The sequence below is a fragment of the Crinia signifera genome, chromosome 4 (genome assembly GCF_055691185.1).
Source record: "Crinia signifera chromosome 4, ASM5569118v1, whole genome shotgun sequence".
NCBI classification, from domain to species: Eukaryota; Metazoa; Chordata; class Amphibia; order Anura; family Myobatrachidae; genus Crinia; species Crinia signifera.
The window spans coordinates 35736692-35759141 of record NC_139220.1 but is presented as its reverse complement, the minus strand read 5'-3'; the positions used below and the strand labels follow the sequence as shown (position 1 = coordinate 35759141).

The 22450-nt window shown below is 45.0% G+C and overlaps 1 protein-coding gene across 4 annotated transcripts in view; it reads left to right on the top strand.

Moving 5' to 3' along the window:
• TNIP1 (TNFAIP3 interacting protein 1) overlaps window positions 1–22450 on the top strand; it is a 74807-nt gene that overhangs the window by 47805 nt on the left and 4552 nt on the right. For 3 of the 4 annotated variants that reach the window (XM_083181569.1, XM_083181568.1, XM_083181570.1), the window contains exons 7-17: window positions 1838–1932; window positions 3018–3147; window positions 5856–5945; window positions 6551–6616; window positions 9419–9550; window positions 10588–10716; window positions 12243–12365; window positions 16620–16745; window positions 17977–18042; window positions 21155–21334; window positions 21413–21503. In XM_083181569.1, the coding sequence (XP_083037695.1) occupies window positions 1838–1932; window positions 3018–3147; window positions 5856–5945; window positions 6551–6616; window positions 9419–9550; window positions 10588–10716; window positions 12243–12365; window positions 16620–16745; window positions 17977–18042; window positions 21155–21334; window positions 21413–21503 (1228 nt within the window). The remainder of the gene's footprint in view (window positions 1–1837; window positions 1933–3017; window positions 3148–5855; window positions 5946–6550; window positions 6617–9418; window positions 9551–10587; window positions 10717–12242; window positions 12366–16619; window positions 16746–17976; window positions 18043–21154; window positions 21335–21412; window positions 21504–22450) is intronic. The other variant, XM_083181571.1, reaches the window with a different exon arrangement.

Here is a 22450-nt window from a genome sequence, read left to right as displayed (position 1 = left end):
TGCAAATGGAATTGAGGGTAAAATGTGCCTTTTTGCAGATGACACAAAGTTATGCAACAGGGTAGACACACCAGGAGGGGTAAAACAAATGATTGAGGATCTAGGCAGATTAGAGAAATGGTCAAGAGAATGGCAACTACAGTTTAATGCCAAAAAATGCAAAATCATGCACTTGGGTCTCAGAAATCCAAAGACTCAATATAGTATAAATGGCACTATAATGGAAACTACTGAGGAAGAGAGGGATCTAGGTGTCACTATTTCAGGGGACTTAAAAGCAGGTAGGCAATGTAACAAAGCAATGAAGAAGGCAAGTCAGATGCTTGGTTGCATAGGGAGAGGTATCAGCAGTAGAAAGAAAGAAGTAATAATGCCACTGTATAGGTCATTGGTACGACCTCACCTAGAGTATTGTGTTCAGTTCTGGAGGCCATATCTCCAGAAGGATATAAATACATTAGAGACTGTACAAAGAAGAGCAACTAAAATGGTGCATGGCCTACATCACAAAACGTACCAGGAAAGACTAAAAGATCTTAATATGTATACTTTAGAGCAGAGAAGGGAAAGGGGGGACATGATAGAAACTTTCAAATATATCAAGGGCTTTAACAAGGTACAGGTGGGAGACATTCTTCACAGGAAGAGGAGCAACAGAACACGAGGACATGCACTGAAACTAGAGGGAGGAAGATTCAGGGGAAATGCGAGGAAGAATTTTTTCACAGAAAGAGTAGTAGATAAGTGGAATAGCCTCCCAACAGAGGTGGTAGACGCAAATACAGTAGTACAATTTAAACATGCTTGGGATAAGCATATTGATATCCTTACAAAAAAATAAGGATCAAATATGGTTTGAGGTAACATGTTTAACCCCTTCCCGACGCAGCATGTTTTTGCCTTCCTGACAGAGGCCTTTTTTTCAAATCTGACATGTATCACTTAAGTGGGGATAACTTTTTTTTGCTTTTACTTATCCCAGTGATTTTGAGATTGTTTTCCCGTGACACATTGTACTTTAAATTAGTGGTAAATTTTGGTCGATACAATTTTTTTTTTTTGTGAAAAATACCAAAATGTCGTAAAAAAAAAATTCTGCTTGTGAGACAAATTATCATACCACTCAAAATAGTTAATAACTAACAAAGACCATATCTATACTTTATTAAAAAATCATTATTTTAACCTCTTTTATTTTTTTTGGACACTAGGGGGCAGCAGAGTCTAAATTTTACACTATACGCAGTTTAACGCTAGTTTTGGCTGTTCACTTTTGAACAGCCAATAGCAGCGATCGCCCAAGACGGGGGGTATCGCTACCCCCCCTGGGCAATGAGGGAGGATGTCTGCTGTCAGGGACAGCAGACATCATCCCTCTGTCACCGCGTCTCTGGACGCGGTGACCGTTTAAAGCCATGACATATATACGTCATGTGTCGGGAAGTACATCCCGGCCATGACGTATATATACGTCAAATGTCGGGAAGGGGTTAAAAAAAGGGGCAGACTAGATGGGCCAAGTGGTTCTTATCTGCCGTCAAATTCTATGTTTCTATGTTTCTATGACCTTCCGGGGTCGACCTAATGACTGTAGACCTAGGTCTGGTCTGACAGATGTACCGATTCCCCTGTCATATACATGCTCCCGCGGGTCACTTGTGACATTCCCCATCCACCCTGCAGCAGGTCCAACAGGGATGTCGCTAGCGATGAAATGCTGCAGAGTGCGGCTCATGTGGTTCCCGACCCCCCTTTTATTTGCTCCTTACACAGAATCGGCCCCCATATGTGTATAATAAGTATATGTAGATATTATATTTGATCATTTCATTTCCAGACTTTGTGCGAACAGCTGAGGAAGGAGAATGAGGACCTGCGGTCTAAGCTGGAGGCAGACTGGAAGCAGCGGGGTCAGGCTGACCAGGCTCTGAGGTGTGTGGCCGGTCTCACTAGATCTGTGTGGGCACTGGAGGGCACTGTAGTGTGGCACAATATAAACTGGAGGGCACTTTAATGTGGTACTATATGAACTGGAGGGCACTACAATGTGGTACCATATGAACCGGAGAGAGCACGGTAATGGTGTACCATATGAACTGGAGAGAGCACTGTAATGTGGTACCATATGAATCGGAGAGAGCACGGCAATGTGGTACCATATGAACCGGAGAGAGCACTGTAATGTGGCACCATATGAAATAGAGGCACTATAGTGTGGCATAATATGAACTAGGGCACTGTAATGGTATACGCCCCTGACAGCAGTATAACACAGTATATCTGATCTTTTCTCCTCTCTCTCATTCCCACCACTTGGTGATCAGTTTACAAATCAAACTTGTCTTGTTGAAGCCATAGTGGATGAGTTACTTACATAGGTCTCAGCCGCATTGTGGTCTCCAGAAAAATGTCTCTTCTGTATGCCTCTATAATGGCTACTGACTGCCATAGTTGTGACCTGTCACTCAGACACTTTATCATTTCCCTGCACAAATATATATATATATATATATATATATATATATATATATATATATATATATATATATATATAGATATACTTAGAATGGCACTCCATGTAACAAAGATAATGATGACCGGGGTGCACACACAGCAGGGTAGATAGACGTGGGAAACAGTGGCACGCACTCGGCTTTGCAAAAACACAGTCAGACTACAACAGTAGTATCCAACGTTTCGGAGTTTAATCCGTTCTCTCCTTGAAAACGGATTAAACTCCGAAACGTTGGATACTACTGTTGTAGTCTGACTGTGTTTTTGCAAAGCCGAGTGCGTGCCACTGTTTCCCACATCTATATATATATATATATATATATATATATATATATATATATATATATATATATATATATATATATATATATATATATATATATATATATATATATATATATATATATGTAGAAATGTGCATTCCCCATGGAGACAGGTTTGCATTATGCAGACCAAAGTCTGATTCTGTTTTCTCTTCTGTTCTTGGTCGGGTCACCCTGAAGATATGAGAATCTGGAGCTGAAAATGTTGATTCTGGACAGAGGGAAAGTGGAGGCGGTGGCAGCGGCTCAGACGGGCAAGCCTCCAGCAGTGGGGAGCTCAGCCAAACAGGAGAATGCTACACTCCAGCAGGTGAATAAACTGGCAGCCACAGATCTCTATTTGGAAGTATTTCCCATTCATTTATTTGTTACCATCCCACCATTTATTTGTTACCATCCCACCATTCAGGTAATGTGTCCTTAGAAGTAATCGTCTGATTATCAGGAAGTCACGTGACACAGGAAGCTGGCAATATCTTATGGACGCAGCATAGTGAGAGAGTAGAAGTGAGGTATATTGGGTCGGATGTAATGTGAGTCTGGGTGCCCGTAAAAAGTGAGTCATTCACAAGGCAAAACATGCCCTGTAAGTGATTCACCCTTTAAATAAACCTCTGAGTTCAGATGATATCCCGCACATCCGCTGGACTGACACCGCATTACATCCAGGCCATTGTGTTCTAGTTTAGCCCTGGTGTGATAGGTCTGAGCCAAGAACCATGAGATACTGAGCTTATAATCTGTATAATATCCTGTCCGCTTATGGTCAGAATACAATACTATCTTATTAAACTTGTGCTCTCTAGACCTTAAAGTGCCTACACACTACAGTGATTTTTCGGCCGATTTTTGCTGAAAATTGTTCGCAATCACAAATGATCGCGATCCATTGCGCACTCCCGCTGATCTTTTGATCTTACCTGTTGCAGGAAATATGAGGAGATGCAGCTAAAGATCTGTGGGACTCTGGTATTTGGGAGATCGGGGTGTGTTGGGGCGTGTTAAGATGCTTGGATATTCGGGCACTTGGACGCGTTTGTGTGTTTGGGCATTAAGGAGTTGATGCATTCGAGCGCTTCCGCACTTGGATGAGTTTGGGCACTCAGGGATTTGGTTGTTCAGGCGCGTTTGGCCAATTGGGCGCTCATTGATTCAGGTGGTGTGTTTGTGTGCTCAGTTGTTTAGGCGCACTCGGGTGTTCAGGAATGTTTGGGCGAGTTCGGGCGCTCATGGATTCGGGTGTTCGGGTGTGTTCACACACTCGGGTGTTCAGGCAAGTTTGGACGCGCCCAGGCAAGTTCAGACGCTCACGGATTCGGCTGTTCGGATCGTTTGTGCACTCAGGTATTGAGTTCAGGTCTATTTACGCAGTTGGGTATTTGGGAGTTCGGGTGCTCGAACACACTTGCGTTAGCGTGCTCGGGTGAGTTTAGGCGCACTAAGGTGCGCTTGGTGTTCGGTTGAGTTCAGGTATTTGGGTGTTCGATTGTCTTCAAGAGCATTCGGGTGATTTGGGGTGTTTGGACGCGTTCAGATGCTCAGCCGTTCAGGTGTATTCTTGGTGCTTGGTTATTCGACACGCTCAAGCACTGAGGTATTGGGGACCTTGGGCTTTTTCGGCCACTTAAGTGTTTGGGTGTGTGGGGGAAAGACCTCAGCGCACACCTGCATGTCAGTGGCATGCGCCAGCAGCTCAGCCCTGGCATACCACCGAAGGGGTTCAAATTTTTCTGAAATCTTTAGATAAATCATTAATCTTTTATCCAGGACTGACGGGGAATTCAAGGAAATCTTAAGATTACAGATCTTTCTAGTGTGCGGGCACCTTTATACCTACATCCTGGCACCCAGATGGCTGAACTGTGCTATTGTTTAACACAGATAACATACATAGATTTATTGTTAACCTGGATTTATGTCCAGTGTAATACCCTTTATCATAATGAGATTATTTTATATGTGGTGATCAAATTTTAGGAAGGATTAAGAAAATCAGACAACCAAACAGGCCCAACTACACCACGTTTTGTTTTGTATGGTGTGTGTGTGTGTATGTTTATATGTGTGTGTGTGTATATATATATATATATATATATATATATATATATATATATATATATATATATATATATATATATATAGCTATGCCATGGGGTTGTGGGCAGGCAGTTGGGTGGGGCTGGAATCATGTAGCACTGGGCCTTATTCTGATTTGAAAGTAAAGCAGAAATAAGTACAGTAACTCTGAAACTGGACTAAACCATGTAGTACTACAGGTGGGGCGGATGTAACATGTGCAGTGGGATTATATTTCTCTGGGAGTGTTTTCAAACTGAAATCTACTTGCAGTGTAAAAATTAAGCTGTCTACATTTGTGGGCTACACGCAAAAACAGCCAGTATTTACTGTGCACAAAAAATAATATAAATGTATTTTTGCTCCCCTTGCTTGATAACATGGTTTTTTCCAGACATAAAGTTACTTGCTTTTTTGGGGCTTTATTCCCAAATCAGAATTAGGCCCAGTGACCAGCTTGGAGCTTGCTTTAAGGACAATAGAGGGGAAGCAACGCTCATAGTCATGTTCCAGTTATGGTGTAAAACTAGACCAGTTGGAGATTAATAAACCCCGCTATAATTATTTCAAGAGTCTATACAAATATGGAGTACCTTCTCTCTTATTTTTTAGTGACCTCCCATATCGGCCTGATCCATCGGAATCGGGTCAAATCGGACCAAATCTCACTAATATATAGGGGCCTTTAGAGAGTATTCTTATCTAATGACACAACTTTATCACTCCCCTGGGTGTCTCATAAATGCATTGTATTCTGTAGGAAACAGTGGCGGAGCCTTATCCCCCCACTGCAGTGTCTGTGAGCCGCCCCTACTGATACGCTGCACTCTCCTGAATATAATAGCTGGTTCCTCCACAAATGTTCATTGATAATGTCTCTGTTTGTAGTAATGATGTTGCAGTATGCCTAAAAAAAAAGTCCTTGATTTGTTCTCCATCTAGACAGCCAAATTGCCTGAAAAGCCAACAAATAAAGATCAAAGCATCGCCTTGCTGAAGAAAGTGAAAGTTCTAGAGCATCAGAGGACTGAGGTGAGACTTTACTTCTGTGTTTGTCCATTGTTTGTACCCTGTGTGCTCTGTGACCTTCGCTCAGTCTGTAATTGCTAATGGGGACCTTGCTTACAGTAAGCTAAAGCGGGAGGGCGCATCAGAACGGACATCAGCTCTGTCAATGCTCATTGAGTTGCCCCCATATCCATGTTTGCTTACTCTCCTGCAAGTGACAGGACACTATCAATTTTAAGGGGCGGTCCCCCGCACTCACGGAAGAGAGGCCAGTTCTCCCGCATCCCTCCTACCTCCTAGTGAAGCGGGCAGGATGAGGAGACCATGCAGGAAATGAATGGTGATGTATGGAGGGGGGCGGGGCTTATTGATGCCAATTCACATGAATTAGCTGCACAGACAAGCGAATCGTGTCATTTTGTGGGTGGGGCATAGTGTTCTCCAGCCTGATCTCTCCCCCTGTACTGCATACCTGTCATTAGGGAGATTTTGGCATAGAGGAACACCTATAACATTGACCTGTATAGGCTGTATAGCTGTATCCTTGTAGCCTATAGATAGAATATATTACTACCCATAGAATGTTCTTCCTATAGTAATTTTTATCCACTTGGCGGATGTTTCCACAGCTCCTGGACGTAAATAAGCAGTGGGACCAACAGTTCCGCGCTATGAAGCTTCAGTACGAAGAAAAGGTAACTTATAATTACCGTCAGTACTGCTGCCATCGTTACACACTAACGTCTAATCACCTGTAATACACAGGGAAAATTAATACATTTAAAATGTATCCTTAGATGTGATGTCACTTCTATAAAATTTGTAACTTATTGGGGGTGTCGGAACCTTGTGCGATCTGCAGCTGTACATTGTGGTATGGAGGTTCTCGCTTGTCCTTGCTCCCTAATAATGGGGCAGATGTATTAAGCCTGGCGAAGAGATAAACTTGAGATAAAGTGGAGATAAATTGAAAGGAGATAACGCACCAGCCAATCAGCTGTGTTTGAAACATGACAGTTGGAAGTTGATTGGCTGGTGCGTTATCTCTTTCCAATTTATCTCCACTTTATCTCAAGTTTATCTCTTCGCAAAGCTTAATACATCTGCCCCACTGGCCCTTATTCAGATCTGATTGCAATACAAATTTGTTTGGAAAATGGCAAAAACCATGTGCACTGTAGGTGGGGCAGATGTAACATGTGCAGAGAGAGTTAAATTTGGGTGGGGTGTGCTGAAACTGAAATCTAGATTGCAGTGTAAAAATAATGCAGCCAGTATTTACCCTGCACAAAAACAAAGTAACTCACACAAAGCTAACTCTCTCTGCACATGTTACATCTGCCCCACCTGCACTGCACATGGTTTTGCCCATTTTTCAAACAAATTTGTACAGCGATCAGATCAGAATAAGGGCCACTATGGGGGTTTGAGCTCCAACAACTCATGCCCCATTAATTAATTAAATGATTATTATAAGTAGTAGTAGAGCGATGATATACTATTATCTATGTACTTGGTGCACAGTAATTTCTTCCCTTGTGTCATTTTCAAATGGTGGCCAGTGTACACGCAGGGCACATTCTGATGGCTAGTGGACACGCAGGGCACATTGGGGTAGCTAGTGGACACGCAGGGCACATTGGGGTGGCTAGTGGACACGCAGGGCACATTGGGGTAGCTAGTGGACACGCAGGGCACATTGGGGTGGCTAGTGGACACGCAGGGCACATTCTGGTGGTTAGTGTACACGCAGGGCACATTCTGGTGGCTAGTGTACATGCAGGGCACATTCTGATGGCTTGTGGACACGCAGAGCACATTCTGGTGGCTAGTGGACATGCAGGGCACATTCTGGTGGCTAGTGGACACGCAGGGCACATTCTGGTGGTTAGTGTACATGCAGGGCACATTCTGGTGGCTAGTGGACACGCAGGGCACATTCAGGTGGCTAGTGTACATGCAGGACACATTCTGGTGGTTAGTGTACATGCAGGGCACATTCAGGTGGCTAGTGTACATGCAGGGCACATTCTGGTGGTTAGTGTACATGCAGGGCACATTCTGGTGGCTAGTGTACATGCAGGGCACATTCTGGTGGTTAGTGTACACGCAGGGCACATTCTGGTGGTTAGTGTACATGCAGGGCACATTCTGGTGGTTAGTGTACATGCAGGGCACATTCTGGTGGCTAGTGTACATGCAGGGCACATTCTGGTGGTTAGTGTACACGCAGGGCACATTCTGGTGGTTAGTGTACATGCAGGGCACATTCTGGTGGTTAGTGTACATGCAGGGCACATTCTGGTGGTTAGTGTACACGCAGGGCACATTCTGGTGGTTAGTGTACACGCAGGGCACATTCTGGTGGTTAGTGTACATGCAGGGCACATTCTGGTGGCTAGTGTACATGCAGGGCACATTCTGGTGGTTAGTGTACACGCAGGGCACATTCTGGTGGTTAGTGTACATGCAGGGCACATTCTGGTGGTTAGTGTACATGCAGGGCACATTCTGGTGGTTAGTGTACATGCAGGGCACATTCTTGTAGCTAGTGTACATGCAGGGCACATTCAGGTGGCTAGTGTACATGCAGGACACATTCTGGTGGTTAGTGTACATGCAGGGCACATTCTGGTGGTTAGTGTACATGCAGGGCACATTCTGGTGGTTAGTGTACATGCAGGGCACATTCTGGTGGTTAGTGTACATGCAGGGCACATTCTGGTGGTTAGTGTACACGCAGGGCACATTCTGGTGGTTAGTGTACATGCAGGGCACATTCTGGTGGTTAGTGCACATGCAGGGCACATTCTGGTGGTTAGTGTACATGCAGGGCACATTCTTGTAGCTAGTGTACATGCAGGGCACATTCTGGTGGTTAGTGTACATGCAGGGCACATTCTGGTGGTTAGTGTACATGCAGGGCACGTTCTTGTAGCTAGTGTACATGCAGGGCACATTCTGGTGGTTAGTGTACATGCAGGGCACATTCAGGTGGCTAGTGTACATGCAGGGCACATTCTGGTGGTTAGTGTACATGCAGGGCACATTCTGGTGGTTAGTGTACATGCAGGGCACATTCTGGTGGCTAGTGTACACGCAGGGCACATTCTGGTGGTTAGTGTACATGCAGGGCACATTCTGGTGGTTAGTGTACACGCAGGGCACATTCTGGTGGTTAGTGTACATGCAGGGCACATTCTGGTGGCTAATGTACATGCAGGGCACATTCTGGTGGTTAGTGTACATGCAGGGCACATTCTGGTGGCTAGTGTACATGCAGGGCACATTCTGGTGGCTAGTGTACACGCAGGGCATATGCTGGTACAGTACAGTAGATCGTTCATGAAAAGGTCGACATAAGGTTTGTTTTTTAATTCTACCAAATGTCGACATGGACACTGTCTAAGTGTACTGCGTTCCTTCGGCTTACTGCGCTCGGCACACTATTCTATTATCCCACCCCCTCATTAACATGCTCCCACTGCTCCACACAGATCACATCCCTGCGTCAGAAGCTTTCTCAAGCAGCCAAGAGCGAGTCTGAACAGGAGTCCGAGAGAGACCGGAAGCAGCGAGACTTTGACCGCAACCTTCTTCTGGCCAGGGACAAAATAGAGGAAAAAGAGGTGAGATCTATCAGTAACAGCCCGTCTGGGTAAGAGCAGGGGTACTACCATCAATGGAAGTGTCCGAAATAGTGACTGCTTCATGTGGGAATCCGCATCAAAGTCCTCCGCCATTCTGCTGTTCCGGGGACACTGTGATAAAGTAGAAGATATAATAGATAAGATGTAAAGAAGATTTAAACAAAATGTAGTTCACTAATTATAAATGCTCAAGAAACAAATGTCTTCAAGTCCCGGCTTCAAGTTTTTATTGTATTATGGTTCATGTTACAGTAAAGTGAAAGTTGCATTTAGGACATATGGATTTGGACACGGGTCTGTCAATGGAGTGACTCAGTATTTACGTTGTTTAGCCCCCCACGGCAGTAAGCTGGCCAATAAGCTGGGTCGCTGAGGAGGGCGGAGCAGCGGTGCGTGATCGGGGAGGGGGGGGAGGCAGCGCTTGGAGCTGACGCTGTTTCCAAGCACTGCCTCCTCCATAGTGTGAACGAGACCTGGGTCGCTCGACCCAGGTTACTCGTTTACACTGCACAGCAACCTGTGTCCAACCTGGGATTACCCCTTTTTTTAATTTAAAAAGGCCCTTTCACACAGCACAGTGACCCGGGGCGACATAACAACAACTCGGGATCGACCAGGTTATTTTTGCAATGTGAAAGGGGTATTAGAGACCGTTATGGTATAGCAGATTTATAGTGTCTATATCAACCATGTTATGGTCGACCATGCTTAGTCGTAAGCATGTAGTGAGGTACCTACAGATAGTGGACAGTGTGTAGATTGACAGTAATGAAAGTTAGACGCAAGCGTTGACATACAGATGGAGCCACCATCAGCCAGCCTGCTCGATCGCCGGATCTCATTTGCTGGTATGTGCTGGCGGAACGGCTGACAGGGATGCACAAGCGTCTCATTCGCTCACGCGTCCCCATCAGCAAGGCAGCGGGGACAGAAGGCTTCCCTGCCCATCTCTGCTTCAGGGACGTATTGAAGTGTGTGTCTTCTCTATTATGCCCTATATATGTCTTCCTTTATAGTCACAAATCCAAACACTGGAGTCTGAGATAAGGGATCTGAAACAGAAGAATAAGTTTCTACATGACCAGCTGGGTTCCACCGCCAAACAGCGCGAATACCAAGAGCGGGAGATCAGCCGGCTGAATAAAGTAATTATGTGCTGCTTACCTATGGAAAATGCTAGAGTTGCTTTTGTTTAGCAATTAAGGGGCCTATACACCATACGACCGTTGCTACCCCCAAGAAAATGTGTATATATTTTTTTTCTGAAGAGAAGGGGTTAAATTATATATCTACTGCTATATTTTATATATAGACAATAATTTTTTTGGAGATTTCAATTGTTTTTGTTTCTTCATTTTTAAACTATTTTAATTTCAGTTGTATTTTTTTTACAATTGAACTGGAGTTTCAAGCAGACTTCATGGTCCACCATATGCACTGAGGGTCCCAGTAAACGTTCATAAGAACAGAAGCCCCCCAGAGATATCATAAGTTTTACAATCTATAGCAGGGCTGGCCAAACCGGTCCCAGGTGTGGTATATGGTCGCGATAGTCGGGATCCCGACAGTCATTAGCCTGACGTCGGGATCCCAACTGGCCGGACTCAGACAGTGGGGCAAGTGTAACAGAGCCCCTTGCGGACTTGCCATGCTGCGGGCACGGTAGCTCGCTATTCTTCCCACCCATTCTATTCTCCCTCTATGGGGGTCGTGGACCCCCACGAGGGAGAATAGCCGGTGGCTGCCAGGACCCCGAGTGCCGGGGTTTTGACTGTCGGGATCCCGACCTCGGGAATTGTCCGGCACCCGAGCTACCAACGGTCCACTTTTTCCAAATCCCCTAGCTGGTGCACAGCTGTAGTCATTACTAACTGTCACATTTTAAAACCTGCTGCATTCATTCCTACTATAGATCCACAGGTTGCCTGAAAAACATGAACTGTTGGTAGATCTTGAGGACAGGTTTGGCCATCCCTGATCTATAGTAAATCTTTAAAAGCTTTAGTAAATTTACTGGTTGTTTCTATAGGTAACTGTCACCGTGACAGCATGGCATTGCTTAGATGATGAGAAAATATTAAAACATATTAATAATATTATATATATTTCCTATAATGTATTACTGCTAATATACTGTAGTATGTGAATTGTGTCTCATCCCTGACCCAATGCCTTATCATTTAACAATGATTAAATGTCTATTTACAATGCCTTGGAGAGTGATAAAGTAGAGGGAGATAAAGTACCAGCCAATCGGCTACATTTGAAAAAAGACAAAAGGAGTGGGTTGGCTGATACTTTATCTCTGTACACTTGGAGAAGTGGTGCTGTATGTGCAAGGTGATAAACTCCAATCAGCTCCTAAGTGTCGATTTACATATTGGAGCTGATTGGCTGGTGCATTATCACCTTGCACATCACATTCTTTGTGGGGATAGACAGTACTTCTCCAAGCTTCATACATTTACCCCCTATGTCCCTAAATGGACCAGTCTACTACTGCAGGTTATCCAGGTGTGGCTGCTTGTCCTTACAGAAGAGCGTATTCCGCCCTAGAATGTGCTTACAGATGAGCTTATTCCGAAATAGAATGTGGCCCAACATTATGCACACACAGTAAAGTTCAATAAAAAGAAATGACTGGAAGCTAATGATGAATTAATCTTTGCAGGCACTTGAAGACATTCTAAAGGCGCAGGGATCCAGCCCTCGTTCCTTCACCTTCTCCGCTGAGGACACGGGACTACTTCAGCGCCAGGAACTCATCACTCAGATTGATCTCCTCAAACAACAGGTAAATCCGCCATACAAACAGGAGACCCTAACACGGTGACATACCTTACTGCTTAATGTGCTCCCAGTAGGACGAGGTGTATGTGTGACACATGAAGATGTCAGAAGACCTCAACACCATTGGAACTACCTCCCTGTTTATTTTAAGGGAACTACAGTTTTGTTGGGGTACATGTATCCAGGGTCTGATTCAGGCTGCAGATGCCCTGGGGTAGGCTAATATACTGTACGTGCTATATTCATACTGCACACGTTCCAATAACCAAGGTTACACAGCTGATGTGATCATATAATAATGTTTGTGGTGTGTGTGAGACTTTGGTTTATGATGCCCCTCAGGTCCTAGTGCCCTAGGCTCAATGTATCAAACTGTATGAAGAGATCTGGTTGCCCACATCGACCAATCAGCTTCTCGTTTTCCTTTATTTAGTACATTCTACAAAATGGTAGCTACATTCGGATTGACTGATACGGTCAACGTCGCCATCTTGCTCTGGTGAAGAGACTTGTTTTTGTATATTTTTGTGTTCCCTGAAACAAGATGCATTTAGTTACATCAGGGTGCTCCCATCACCTTTCATGGGTCTGGCTAATAATAATTCGAATGTGATTTTTCTAATTCATAAAGGAATGAATCTGATCACACCTACACTAAAAGAAATAGCAGCCTGGTCTGAATACTGGTTATGCCTTCAAAATGGCCGCCTTTTAAATCCACCTCAGAGATCTCACTGATTTGTAATGAATTCATAGGCAGCACTCTCATCGTTGTTCTCTCAGATGACCAAAAAAATAACTAACTCCCTGTTTGTGGGTATTATGTTAACAGATGTTTTTAACCCCTTACCGACGCAGCCTGTTTTTGCCTTCCTGACAGAGGCCTTTTTTTCAAATCTGACATGTATCACTTAAGTGGGGATAACTTTTTTTTGCTTTTACTTATCCCAGTGATTTTTTGTTTTCTCGTGACACATTGTACTTTAAGTTAGTGGTAAATTTTGGTCGATACAGTCTTTTTTTTTTTTGTGAAAAATACCAAAATGTCGTAAAAAAATTTAACATTTTGCAATTTGCAAAATGTAAAATTTTCTGCTTGTGAGGCAAATAATCATACCACTCAAAATAGTTCATAACTAACAAAGATCATATGTCTACTTTATGTTTTAATCATTATTTTAAACTCCTTTTATTTTTTTGGGACACTAGGGGGCAGCAGAGTCAAAATTATACACCTAACACAGTAAACGCTGCTTTTGGCTGTTCACGTTTGAACAGCCAATCGCAGCGATCACTGAGGGGGGGGGGGGGCATCGGTGCCCCCCCTGGGCAATGAGGGAAGATGTCTGCTGTCAGGGACAGCAGACATCGTCCCTCTGTCACCACGTCTATAGACGCGGTGACAGTTTAAAGTCATGACGTACATTTACGTCATGTGTCGGGAAGTACATCCCGACCATGACGTAAATGTACGTCAAATGTCGGGAAGGGGTTAACAATGCAAATCTGTGATATTTACATTGTACATTGTAAATTCAAGTATGTAAGTAGCAACCTTACAGTATATTGTGTATTTTTTGCACCTCGATAGCCAAGCATACACATCTATCATACACATCTCACTGGTATCAGGGTGGAAACACACTACATGCTGTGTGCACAGGTAAACTGCTGACTGCCTGTACACCCGCTGCCCAAGCATGCGGGGACTGACAGCACAACTTGGAGGGCATTTACATGCACCCGCCCAGTAGCGTTGTCAATCACCGGAAGATGCGTCTGCAAATATATCTATAGGTGTGTGCCCAGACCCACAAGGAGGAATATTACATTCAGCTGGTAAATGCAGAACGATGGGGACATTTCAAGGTCAAACACATTGTGGAACGAAGCTTTGGAACATGGGACTGTCCCTGGATTTAGGTACAGTTGGCCACTTTAGTGCTAGGGAACAGCAACATTATTAAGAATGCAATTTGTGTTTACTGCTAAAATTTTATAACTTGGCTACTGTTTCTCCTCTATTGTGAAACTACAAATCCCAGCACTACCTGTCAGCTATATGCTTGTAAAATGACATAGCCGATTGGTTGGTGCTTTATCCATCGCCACCCTTTTTATCTCTCCTCTTTTTTCTTTCCAAGTTTTGATAAATCTCCCCCAACAGTAGAAGTCTGGATAATTACTCTACCTCCTGTGAGGCCACAAATTGATCAGCTTATGGGGGGGGGGGGGGGGTTCCCAAACACAGTGCTCAAGGTGCCCTAATGGTCCCAGTTTTACGTTTATCAATGGCTCAGCCAGGGCCACCGACAGGGGGGTGCCCTGGGTACAGCTGTCCTTGGCCCGGCCTCTGGAGGGGCCCGAGCAGCTTCCCACAGACCCCCGCAACCACACCCAGCCTCCCCCACCTGGCGCCGGTGGCCAGGCATGCACAATACACAGTGCAGTCTGCAGAGCGCCGAGCCTAGGACACAGAGGGGCTCGGCGCTCTGCAGGCTGCACTGTGCAGTGTGCATGCTGGACCTGACTGTGGACACTGAAGGAGCCGGAGGACGATGCGCGACGTGGGTGATGGCAAGTAATGGGGTAGGGGGAGGCGGGACGCTGTCACGCGGGGGGGGGGGTGGCCGGCCGGAGGTATGGCGCTGTGCCGCTGGGGGCCCGGACTGTAGGTCAGTCCCAGGCCCCAACATTTCTAGTGGCGGCCCTGGGCTCAGCACAGATGGTAAAACCATGGATATACTAAAACCTGGACTGTTAGGGTGCCCTGAGGACCGTGTTTGGGAACCTCTGCTCCGGGGTGTGGGAAATTAGTCCATACAGAATCGCAGCTGCGGCGACATTTGCGACTAGATTAGAATCAGCCCCTGTGAGAATTGCAGAATTTGCAGCAGTAACCCCTCTCTGTAGGAAACAGTCATCCTCATAGCAACAAGCTTTTAATACAAAGCTTCGGGTAACACAAACCGCAACAAGGCCTTCTATTAAGCTCTATACAATGGACGTGTGAGTTTACAGTGAAGCATATGTCCATAATCCACAGGCTAAGACGTCTGTAAAAGGATTGGAAATCCGATCGTACATCAGCAATGGAACTTATTTTAATATGGTTCGTACTTGAACTACTGACGCAGGGTTTGATAATAGACTTACACTGTGTAATCTGTTCCGGTTGGAATTAATTAAAAGCTTCCGTTCACAATCCATCTTTAAGAAAATGGATTATTTTTTCTTCGATAAAATTAAAAATGCCAAAATGGTTTTAAAAAAATGCCTACATTTATGGCCATGTGTTTTAGGTGTACAAACACCCAGATACATGCTTAGCCACCAAGACTATAGTGCAGGTCATGTACTGGAAGGAGGGGGGTGTTGGGGATAACAAAGCAGTGTGTGCGATCAATGGCTGTTAGTTGGTAGCTACCGGGTCTTCCAGATGTAGAAGATCATGGAAAATCATGCAGTGAATACTGCTTCAATGAAAAGCACATCACCGTACCCCGTGTCCTGAAATAATTCCATCCTCTTGATCAGTGTACTAGAACATATACGTGAGTCTAGTCCGGGGTCTATACAGCTTGCTGCCACGCCAGTTGAAGTATTAGATGTGAGGCAACAAGAAAACGTTTTAGTGAACATCTGAGAATTGATGCCTAGTACCGCAATTCCCAACCTGGGGAACTTGTACCCTTAGCGGTACACTGCAGACCCATTGGGGGTACTTGAAAATAATATTGGTAACGGCAGAAGAAGTCATCTCCCATCTCTGTGGAGATGAACCACATTGTGTCACTTCTGGTTCCATCTGCAGCATCTCCTCATGAGTTTGCCTGACCAGCAATCCACTGGGAGCTTCCTGTTCTGCCCTAACACATCATCCATCATCTCGTCCCCACTGACACGAGTGGAGGAAGCAGCGGCATTAATCCTACAGGCATTAGCGGGAACCCTGAAGACAGTACACAGCCAGAGGGCAGACACCAAGGGACCCGACCTGACCGCACACTACTCCTCCACTACTCCCCAATATATAAGGACATGCATACCACTCACTTCCACTTGTTAATACTGGGATTATTTCAAATTTAGAAGAGGAGGTACTCATAAATGAAAAGCCTAATCAAGGGGTACGGGAGACTAAAAAGGCTTGGAACCGCTGGCCTAATATATAAAATAATGAATATAAAACAAATGGCGCACATTCGGGCAGAAACATCATTTCTGATCGTTATTCTTACGCTCCCTTTGCCTGCAGGTGTCTGTCTTTGAGGAGGACTTTAAGAGAGAACGTAGCGACCGTGAACGTATGAATGAGGAAAAGGAGGACCTAAAACAGCAAGTTGTACAGCTGCAAACTCAGCTGGCCCAGGTGACATCACAGGTGACTTACAGTATACGGATATTACCTGACTACAGGAGCATTTACTGCAGTTATCCAGCTTCTCTGTCTCACAACAGATTTTACACCTTTGCCCCAGGTGCACCACCATTGTGGTATATGTGTGAACTACGTTATTCACGTATATGTAGATCGGGTGTATACACTGACCAAGGTATCGTTTGTCTCCTGTACGAGTAATGGGTCTGATTCTGGTTGACTCTGGGTCCCAGAGTGCCCGCCCCGCCGAAAAACTAAGGAGATCTTATAGGATCAAGTACTGTTATTTATATTATAGAATTGAATGGACTTAACATTCCCTTCCATGTTGAATGGCTATCTGTAGTAGTAGTAGTAGTAGTAGTAGTACGTTTATTTATAAGGCGCCGCAAAGTGTCCGCAGCGCCGTACATAGCAAACAAAAAAATTACGAGGTAACGTACAGGGTGTGTTGAAAAATACAGTATAAATAGGGGTATAGCTGGTAGAACTAAAATCAGCATCAGTTCAGTCGAGGAGACTGAAGATGAAGTAGAGGAAGGGAAGAACAGGACAGGAGGACAGGTGAGGTAAAGAGGTAGGGTGAGTACGTGAGGAAGGAGGGCCCTACTCATAAGAGTTAACATACTAAAAATAGGTGGGTGGACGAACGAAAAACAATAGGATAAGTAGGAACGGAGGGGAACGGAGGCATGATAGGAGGATCAAAAGAGGTTAGGAGGAGGGATAGGCTAGTCGAAAAAAGTGGGTTTTGAGGGAGCGCTTGAAGGATGTAAGGGAATCAGAAAGCCTGATGGGTGGCGGGAGGTTGTTCCAGTGCAGGGGGGCAGCGCGAGAGAAGTCTTGGACACGGGAGTGGGAGGAGGTGATTAGGTGAGAGGTCAGTCGGCGGTCAGTGATGGAGCGAAGAGGACGGGAGGGAGTGTGGATAGAGATCAGTGAAGAGAGGTAAGGAGCGGTGATCGTGTCTGATCCGCAATGCGCTCCAAGGTGCATTTGTGTTTATGTTTTCAGTTCCAATTCACTATACAAGAAATCTCCTCCAACTCTCATGTGGCAATATTACCCTGGTTTGCCCCCTTCTTTCCGCCAGCAGAGGAACCGTTACCGTCCACTCTGCACTGTGCATTCGAGTGTGTTCCCATTACTATCTTGTTGATTGTTTAGCCAGAAGTACGTGGTGAGATCACACAATGTACTTTGCTTTATCAGTCCATGTTGTTCCCCTTTACAGTTGCATTCCTGCCAGGACAATTTGCGAAGGGAAAAAGAAAGTTCACATGAACCAACCGGACAGCAGGTACTATTTTTAAAGTGAACCTTGTAGCAGAGAAAATATGTGATTGGACAAAGCTGAATTATGTCTTTTATTAATTAATTACCTCATGCAAAAAACTGTATTGGGGCCATTTACAGGAGACAACGTCTGGGCCCCCTTCTCTAGCCTGCAGTACAGTAATGCTGTGTACACACGGTCCGATTTCCTTTCCGATGTTGGCGATATAGTCAACACCGGATCGCCATCGGATGCAGATCGCAAGGGTTTTAACCCTTGCGATCCCGATCCCTATGCGCGTTCACGTATCGGAAGCCAGAAAGTCTTGGCTGCCTTGTCTATATAGTGCAGATCTGCACTATATAGTCAAGATAGGATGCAAATCGGATTAGCCTTAAGATCCTATCCACGATCCTATCTGATCAGATCGTGGATAGGATCTTAAGGCACATCTAACGTGTGTACACACCATAAGACTGTGAGCACTCGAGTCACTAGGAGACCCTCTGCGTCTAGCACACATACACAGGTCCCGGGGTAATATGCGACGGCCAATTTCCAAGTGATTATACGACTGAGCGTGCGTGATAATCTGGGACAATTACCACCTCGTCCTTTTCCTGGTGACTTCCGCAGTGCTGCTGCCACTGGTATAGGACTCTGGAGAGTAAGTATTCAAGAAATGGGTGCGCTGTGCACTGCACACCTTGAACCCATTATCGATCACACCGATAATATCCGAGATATATCCTCCATTAGGGTATTTAGTAAGACAGATCACAATCCCCATTATGCTTAAAGGAAACTGTTGTGTGGCTTTATTTCTCAAAAGCCATAAAAAGTCCACTTCTTAGCTATGCCACGTTGGCTAGCGCAATTTGAAGATAGCCTTATTCTCGCCCTATAGGGCATTGCCACAGGAGAGGTAACTCCTGATCCCTGCCTGGCAGCCTCAATGCCCCGATGTGGTCAGTTTTATCATTATTTACCCTATGGCAGCCATTATCCAGACCAGTCTCCTTTGGGTACTCCTGTCCCAGAACAAGCTCATTATTAATAAATAGCTAATGCTGTCAAAGGTGGCAATAATGATTGACCACTGACGTGTCCCCATGACTTGTTTTTTTTTTGTTTGTTTGTATTTTACTAAATCTCCTTAACCTATTAACTAGTTATGAAGAGTGGCAGAAATGTGGACATCACCTTATGCCATTTTTATTTTACTTAACAATTAACACTTTGGTAACCTGCCAGGGCCGCCAAGAGGGGGGGGGGTTACTAATTGCCCGGGCCCGGGCTTGCTGGAAGGGCCCGACGGGGGCACTGGTCCAACTCCCCCTTCCCCTTCTGTCCCTCCCGGGCGGCAGCAAGAGCAGCACCCACCTCTACAGCATGTGCTGTGCTGACAGCAGGCTCAGCATAGGCCTTTCACTGACGGCGTGAGAGCTCATGCTGAGCCTGCTGTCAGCACAGCACATGCTGTAGAGGTGTGTGCTGCTGCTGAGTGGGGGGGGGGGGCAATAACACTTTAGAGTGTTTAGAGTGTTTTTTCACCCCCTCTAAACATTTTGGGGGTGTAACCTAATCATGGGAGGTGGTCACACCTCCTGCGATTAGGCCACGTCCCCAAAATATTACCGGGGCCCGGGATACCTCTCAGCTGCCCTGAACCTGGCAACACATTTGCATTCCTTAAATGCTAATTCTGACCATGTAAAAGAATACTGTAAATCCTTATTGAACAAGGAACCTCCCCAGTTAATAGTTAGACATGGGATATTGCTATTGTTGAACCAAGGAGCTAAGTACCTGCTGATGTGACCTATTTTTGCCCTCGAGCACACGTTAAATAATCACAGTTTCTTTTTATTACTGTTGGAGTGCATGGGCCTTAGTTAATATTTGCTAGTGTGTGTTGTAAATAATGATGGTGATTAACCAGCTGCTCTTTGAGATGTTCCAAAGAGCCTCTAACTGTGTTACCTAGTGCTTGGAATACAGGGCAGATCCATTAAATGTGGGGGTGAGCATTAAACCAGCAAACCCCATGTTGCATCTCTGTAGGGTCATTGTTCCCCTCAATAAAGGATTTCATGGTTCAGCCAGTGAGTCACAGGGCCGGCATCTGCTGTGTCTTCTGAACAGTGCTAGAGTGACGAAGAGAAACTCATTTCCATTGAGGTCCTCATTCATGTCTGCTTTCGTATGCGCGCTGCTCCGTTTATCAAAGGATTACATGGAAATTGTTCTCCTTGCCCTGAAAGCAGATTAAATGATTTATAAATTCATTTAAATAAATATATGAAAGTATTATATTAAATAATTATCGGTACTTATGTAATATCTGGGCTCCCGTTTTTCTTATGAGACCGCATCCCCTCGCGGGGCTCGCTGCGCTCGCCACGCTTCGGGCACGGTGGCTCGCTGCGCTCGCCACACTATATAAAATCAACTCCATGCGTAGTTGGATAGTAGGGGTATGAAAAAATGGTGTGCATTTAACATGGGAGCCCAGATAATACATAAGTACCTAATTATCATAATTTGTATGTCCATCACCATCCGTTCCACACCCTAAAATGGATAAGTTTCAGATCCTTTGGGGTCCTACTCCCACTCCCACTGTAGTGCTGCTCTCGCACACCAACAGATTAAGAGGAGTCGGAGATGTGCGTAACCTCAGCATTTATGTTCCGCTCTGAATCAGGCCGTAAATGCAGTGTTGTACACGTCTATGCGGTGACAACACTGCCCCCGAGTCCATTCCGTAATCAGAATGACTACTCTCTTCCCTTTCCACTCTCGGGACTCCTCTACTAAAGGGCCCATACCATTCCTTACTTCCCAATCCCCCAATGGTCCTTTCACACTCCCCAACATTTATAAGCCTCCAGGACATTCTGTGAGTGTAGGCAAAGTTATCCTTCCTCACAGTATACCCATAACCTGTTCTCAGAGGAGGTTCATATCTTTCGTTAGTGGCTTGGCCAATATTCATGGATAAATTAAGCCAAATATGTGGAAAAAGTGAGAACCCTGATGGTCAAAGGCATCATAGAGAGCAAGACTGAAAGGAAGAGTTACTATATATACATACTGCTCAGAATGGCTTCATATGTTCTGGTTTGTATTCCAGGCTGCAGGAGAGAGATACCTCATAAATCATCACATAAGTCCTGCCTGTCCTCCATACCATTATCCGTACAGCCCCCCCGGCCAGGTGTACGCAGGATACGATGATTGGCACATATACTATCCACCTCCAGTTGTGGCTCCGGAACACAGTCAGGTTCTGGAATTACCGAATGCTTCTCCGGTAAGTTTCCGGAACCCACCTGTTCCCTAGTTCTCTTTTTGTGCCACTTCGATCTGTTCTAATGGACTTTAATTACAGCCTGCGTATCCCTGGAGGATGCCCAATGCTCCTCCAAGACTTCATAATCCAAAGGACGCAGAGATGTCCAAATCTAGAAAGAAGGAGTCTGGTGAGTAACGCCATCCATTTTGGAACAATACTTTATATTTCATATATTTATACTTTTTTTTTTTTTTAAAGCGCCAAAATAATTCAAAGTCTATTAGAAAAATACAGGCATATGACGGCTAAGCTTATGGTGTTGTAAAGATCAGTCCAGTGGTATTCCCGAATTTGTGTATATGCAGCACTTTGCTGTGGAATAACCCCTTCATCAGATGACGTTGTAGGTTACGCAACAATAAATATGATAAAATCCTGCTACTTTTTTATCGCTGGCTGTGAGCAAAGTGATTGACAGGAAGCCGGCATTTGGGGGTGGTAGCCAATTTTATAGGAGTTTCAAGGGAATTGCAGGCGTGCCCAGTGGCGGGATTTCACTATGGCAGGGGAGCTTTATACATGATCGCAGGTTTCAAAAAATTATCAGCCCAGCAGCCAGGTCTGAATTAGGCCCATTAGCTAAACCACTAATAAAATAAATAATAAAATGTACTGTAAGTGCTTAGCATAATTTTGCCCATGATATGGGCCCATAAATCACCTGATCGCTATTGGAGGGCTCATGCTTAGAATTAGTGTGTGCAGTCCTAAACAGAACATGAATGCAGCATGTTTGAAAATGACAGTTAGTAATTACTGTAGCTGTGCACCAGTTAGGGGGTCTGGGAAATGTGACAGTTAGTAATGACTGCATCTGTGCACAGGCTAGGTGGTCTGGTAATGTGGCAGTTAGTAATGACTACAGCAGTGCACCAGCTAGGGGGTCTGGGGAATGTGACGGTAATGACTACAGCAGTGCACCAGCTAGGGGGTCTGGGGAATGTGACAGTTAGTAATGACTGCATCTGTGCACCAGCTAGGTGGTCTGGTAATGTGGCAGTTAGTAATGACTACAGCAGTGCACCAGCTAGGGGGTCTGGGGAATGTGACGGTAATGACTGCAGCTGTGCTCCA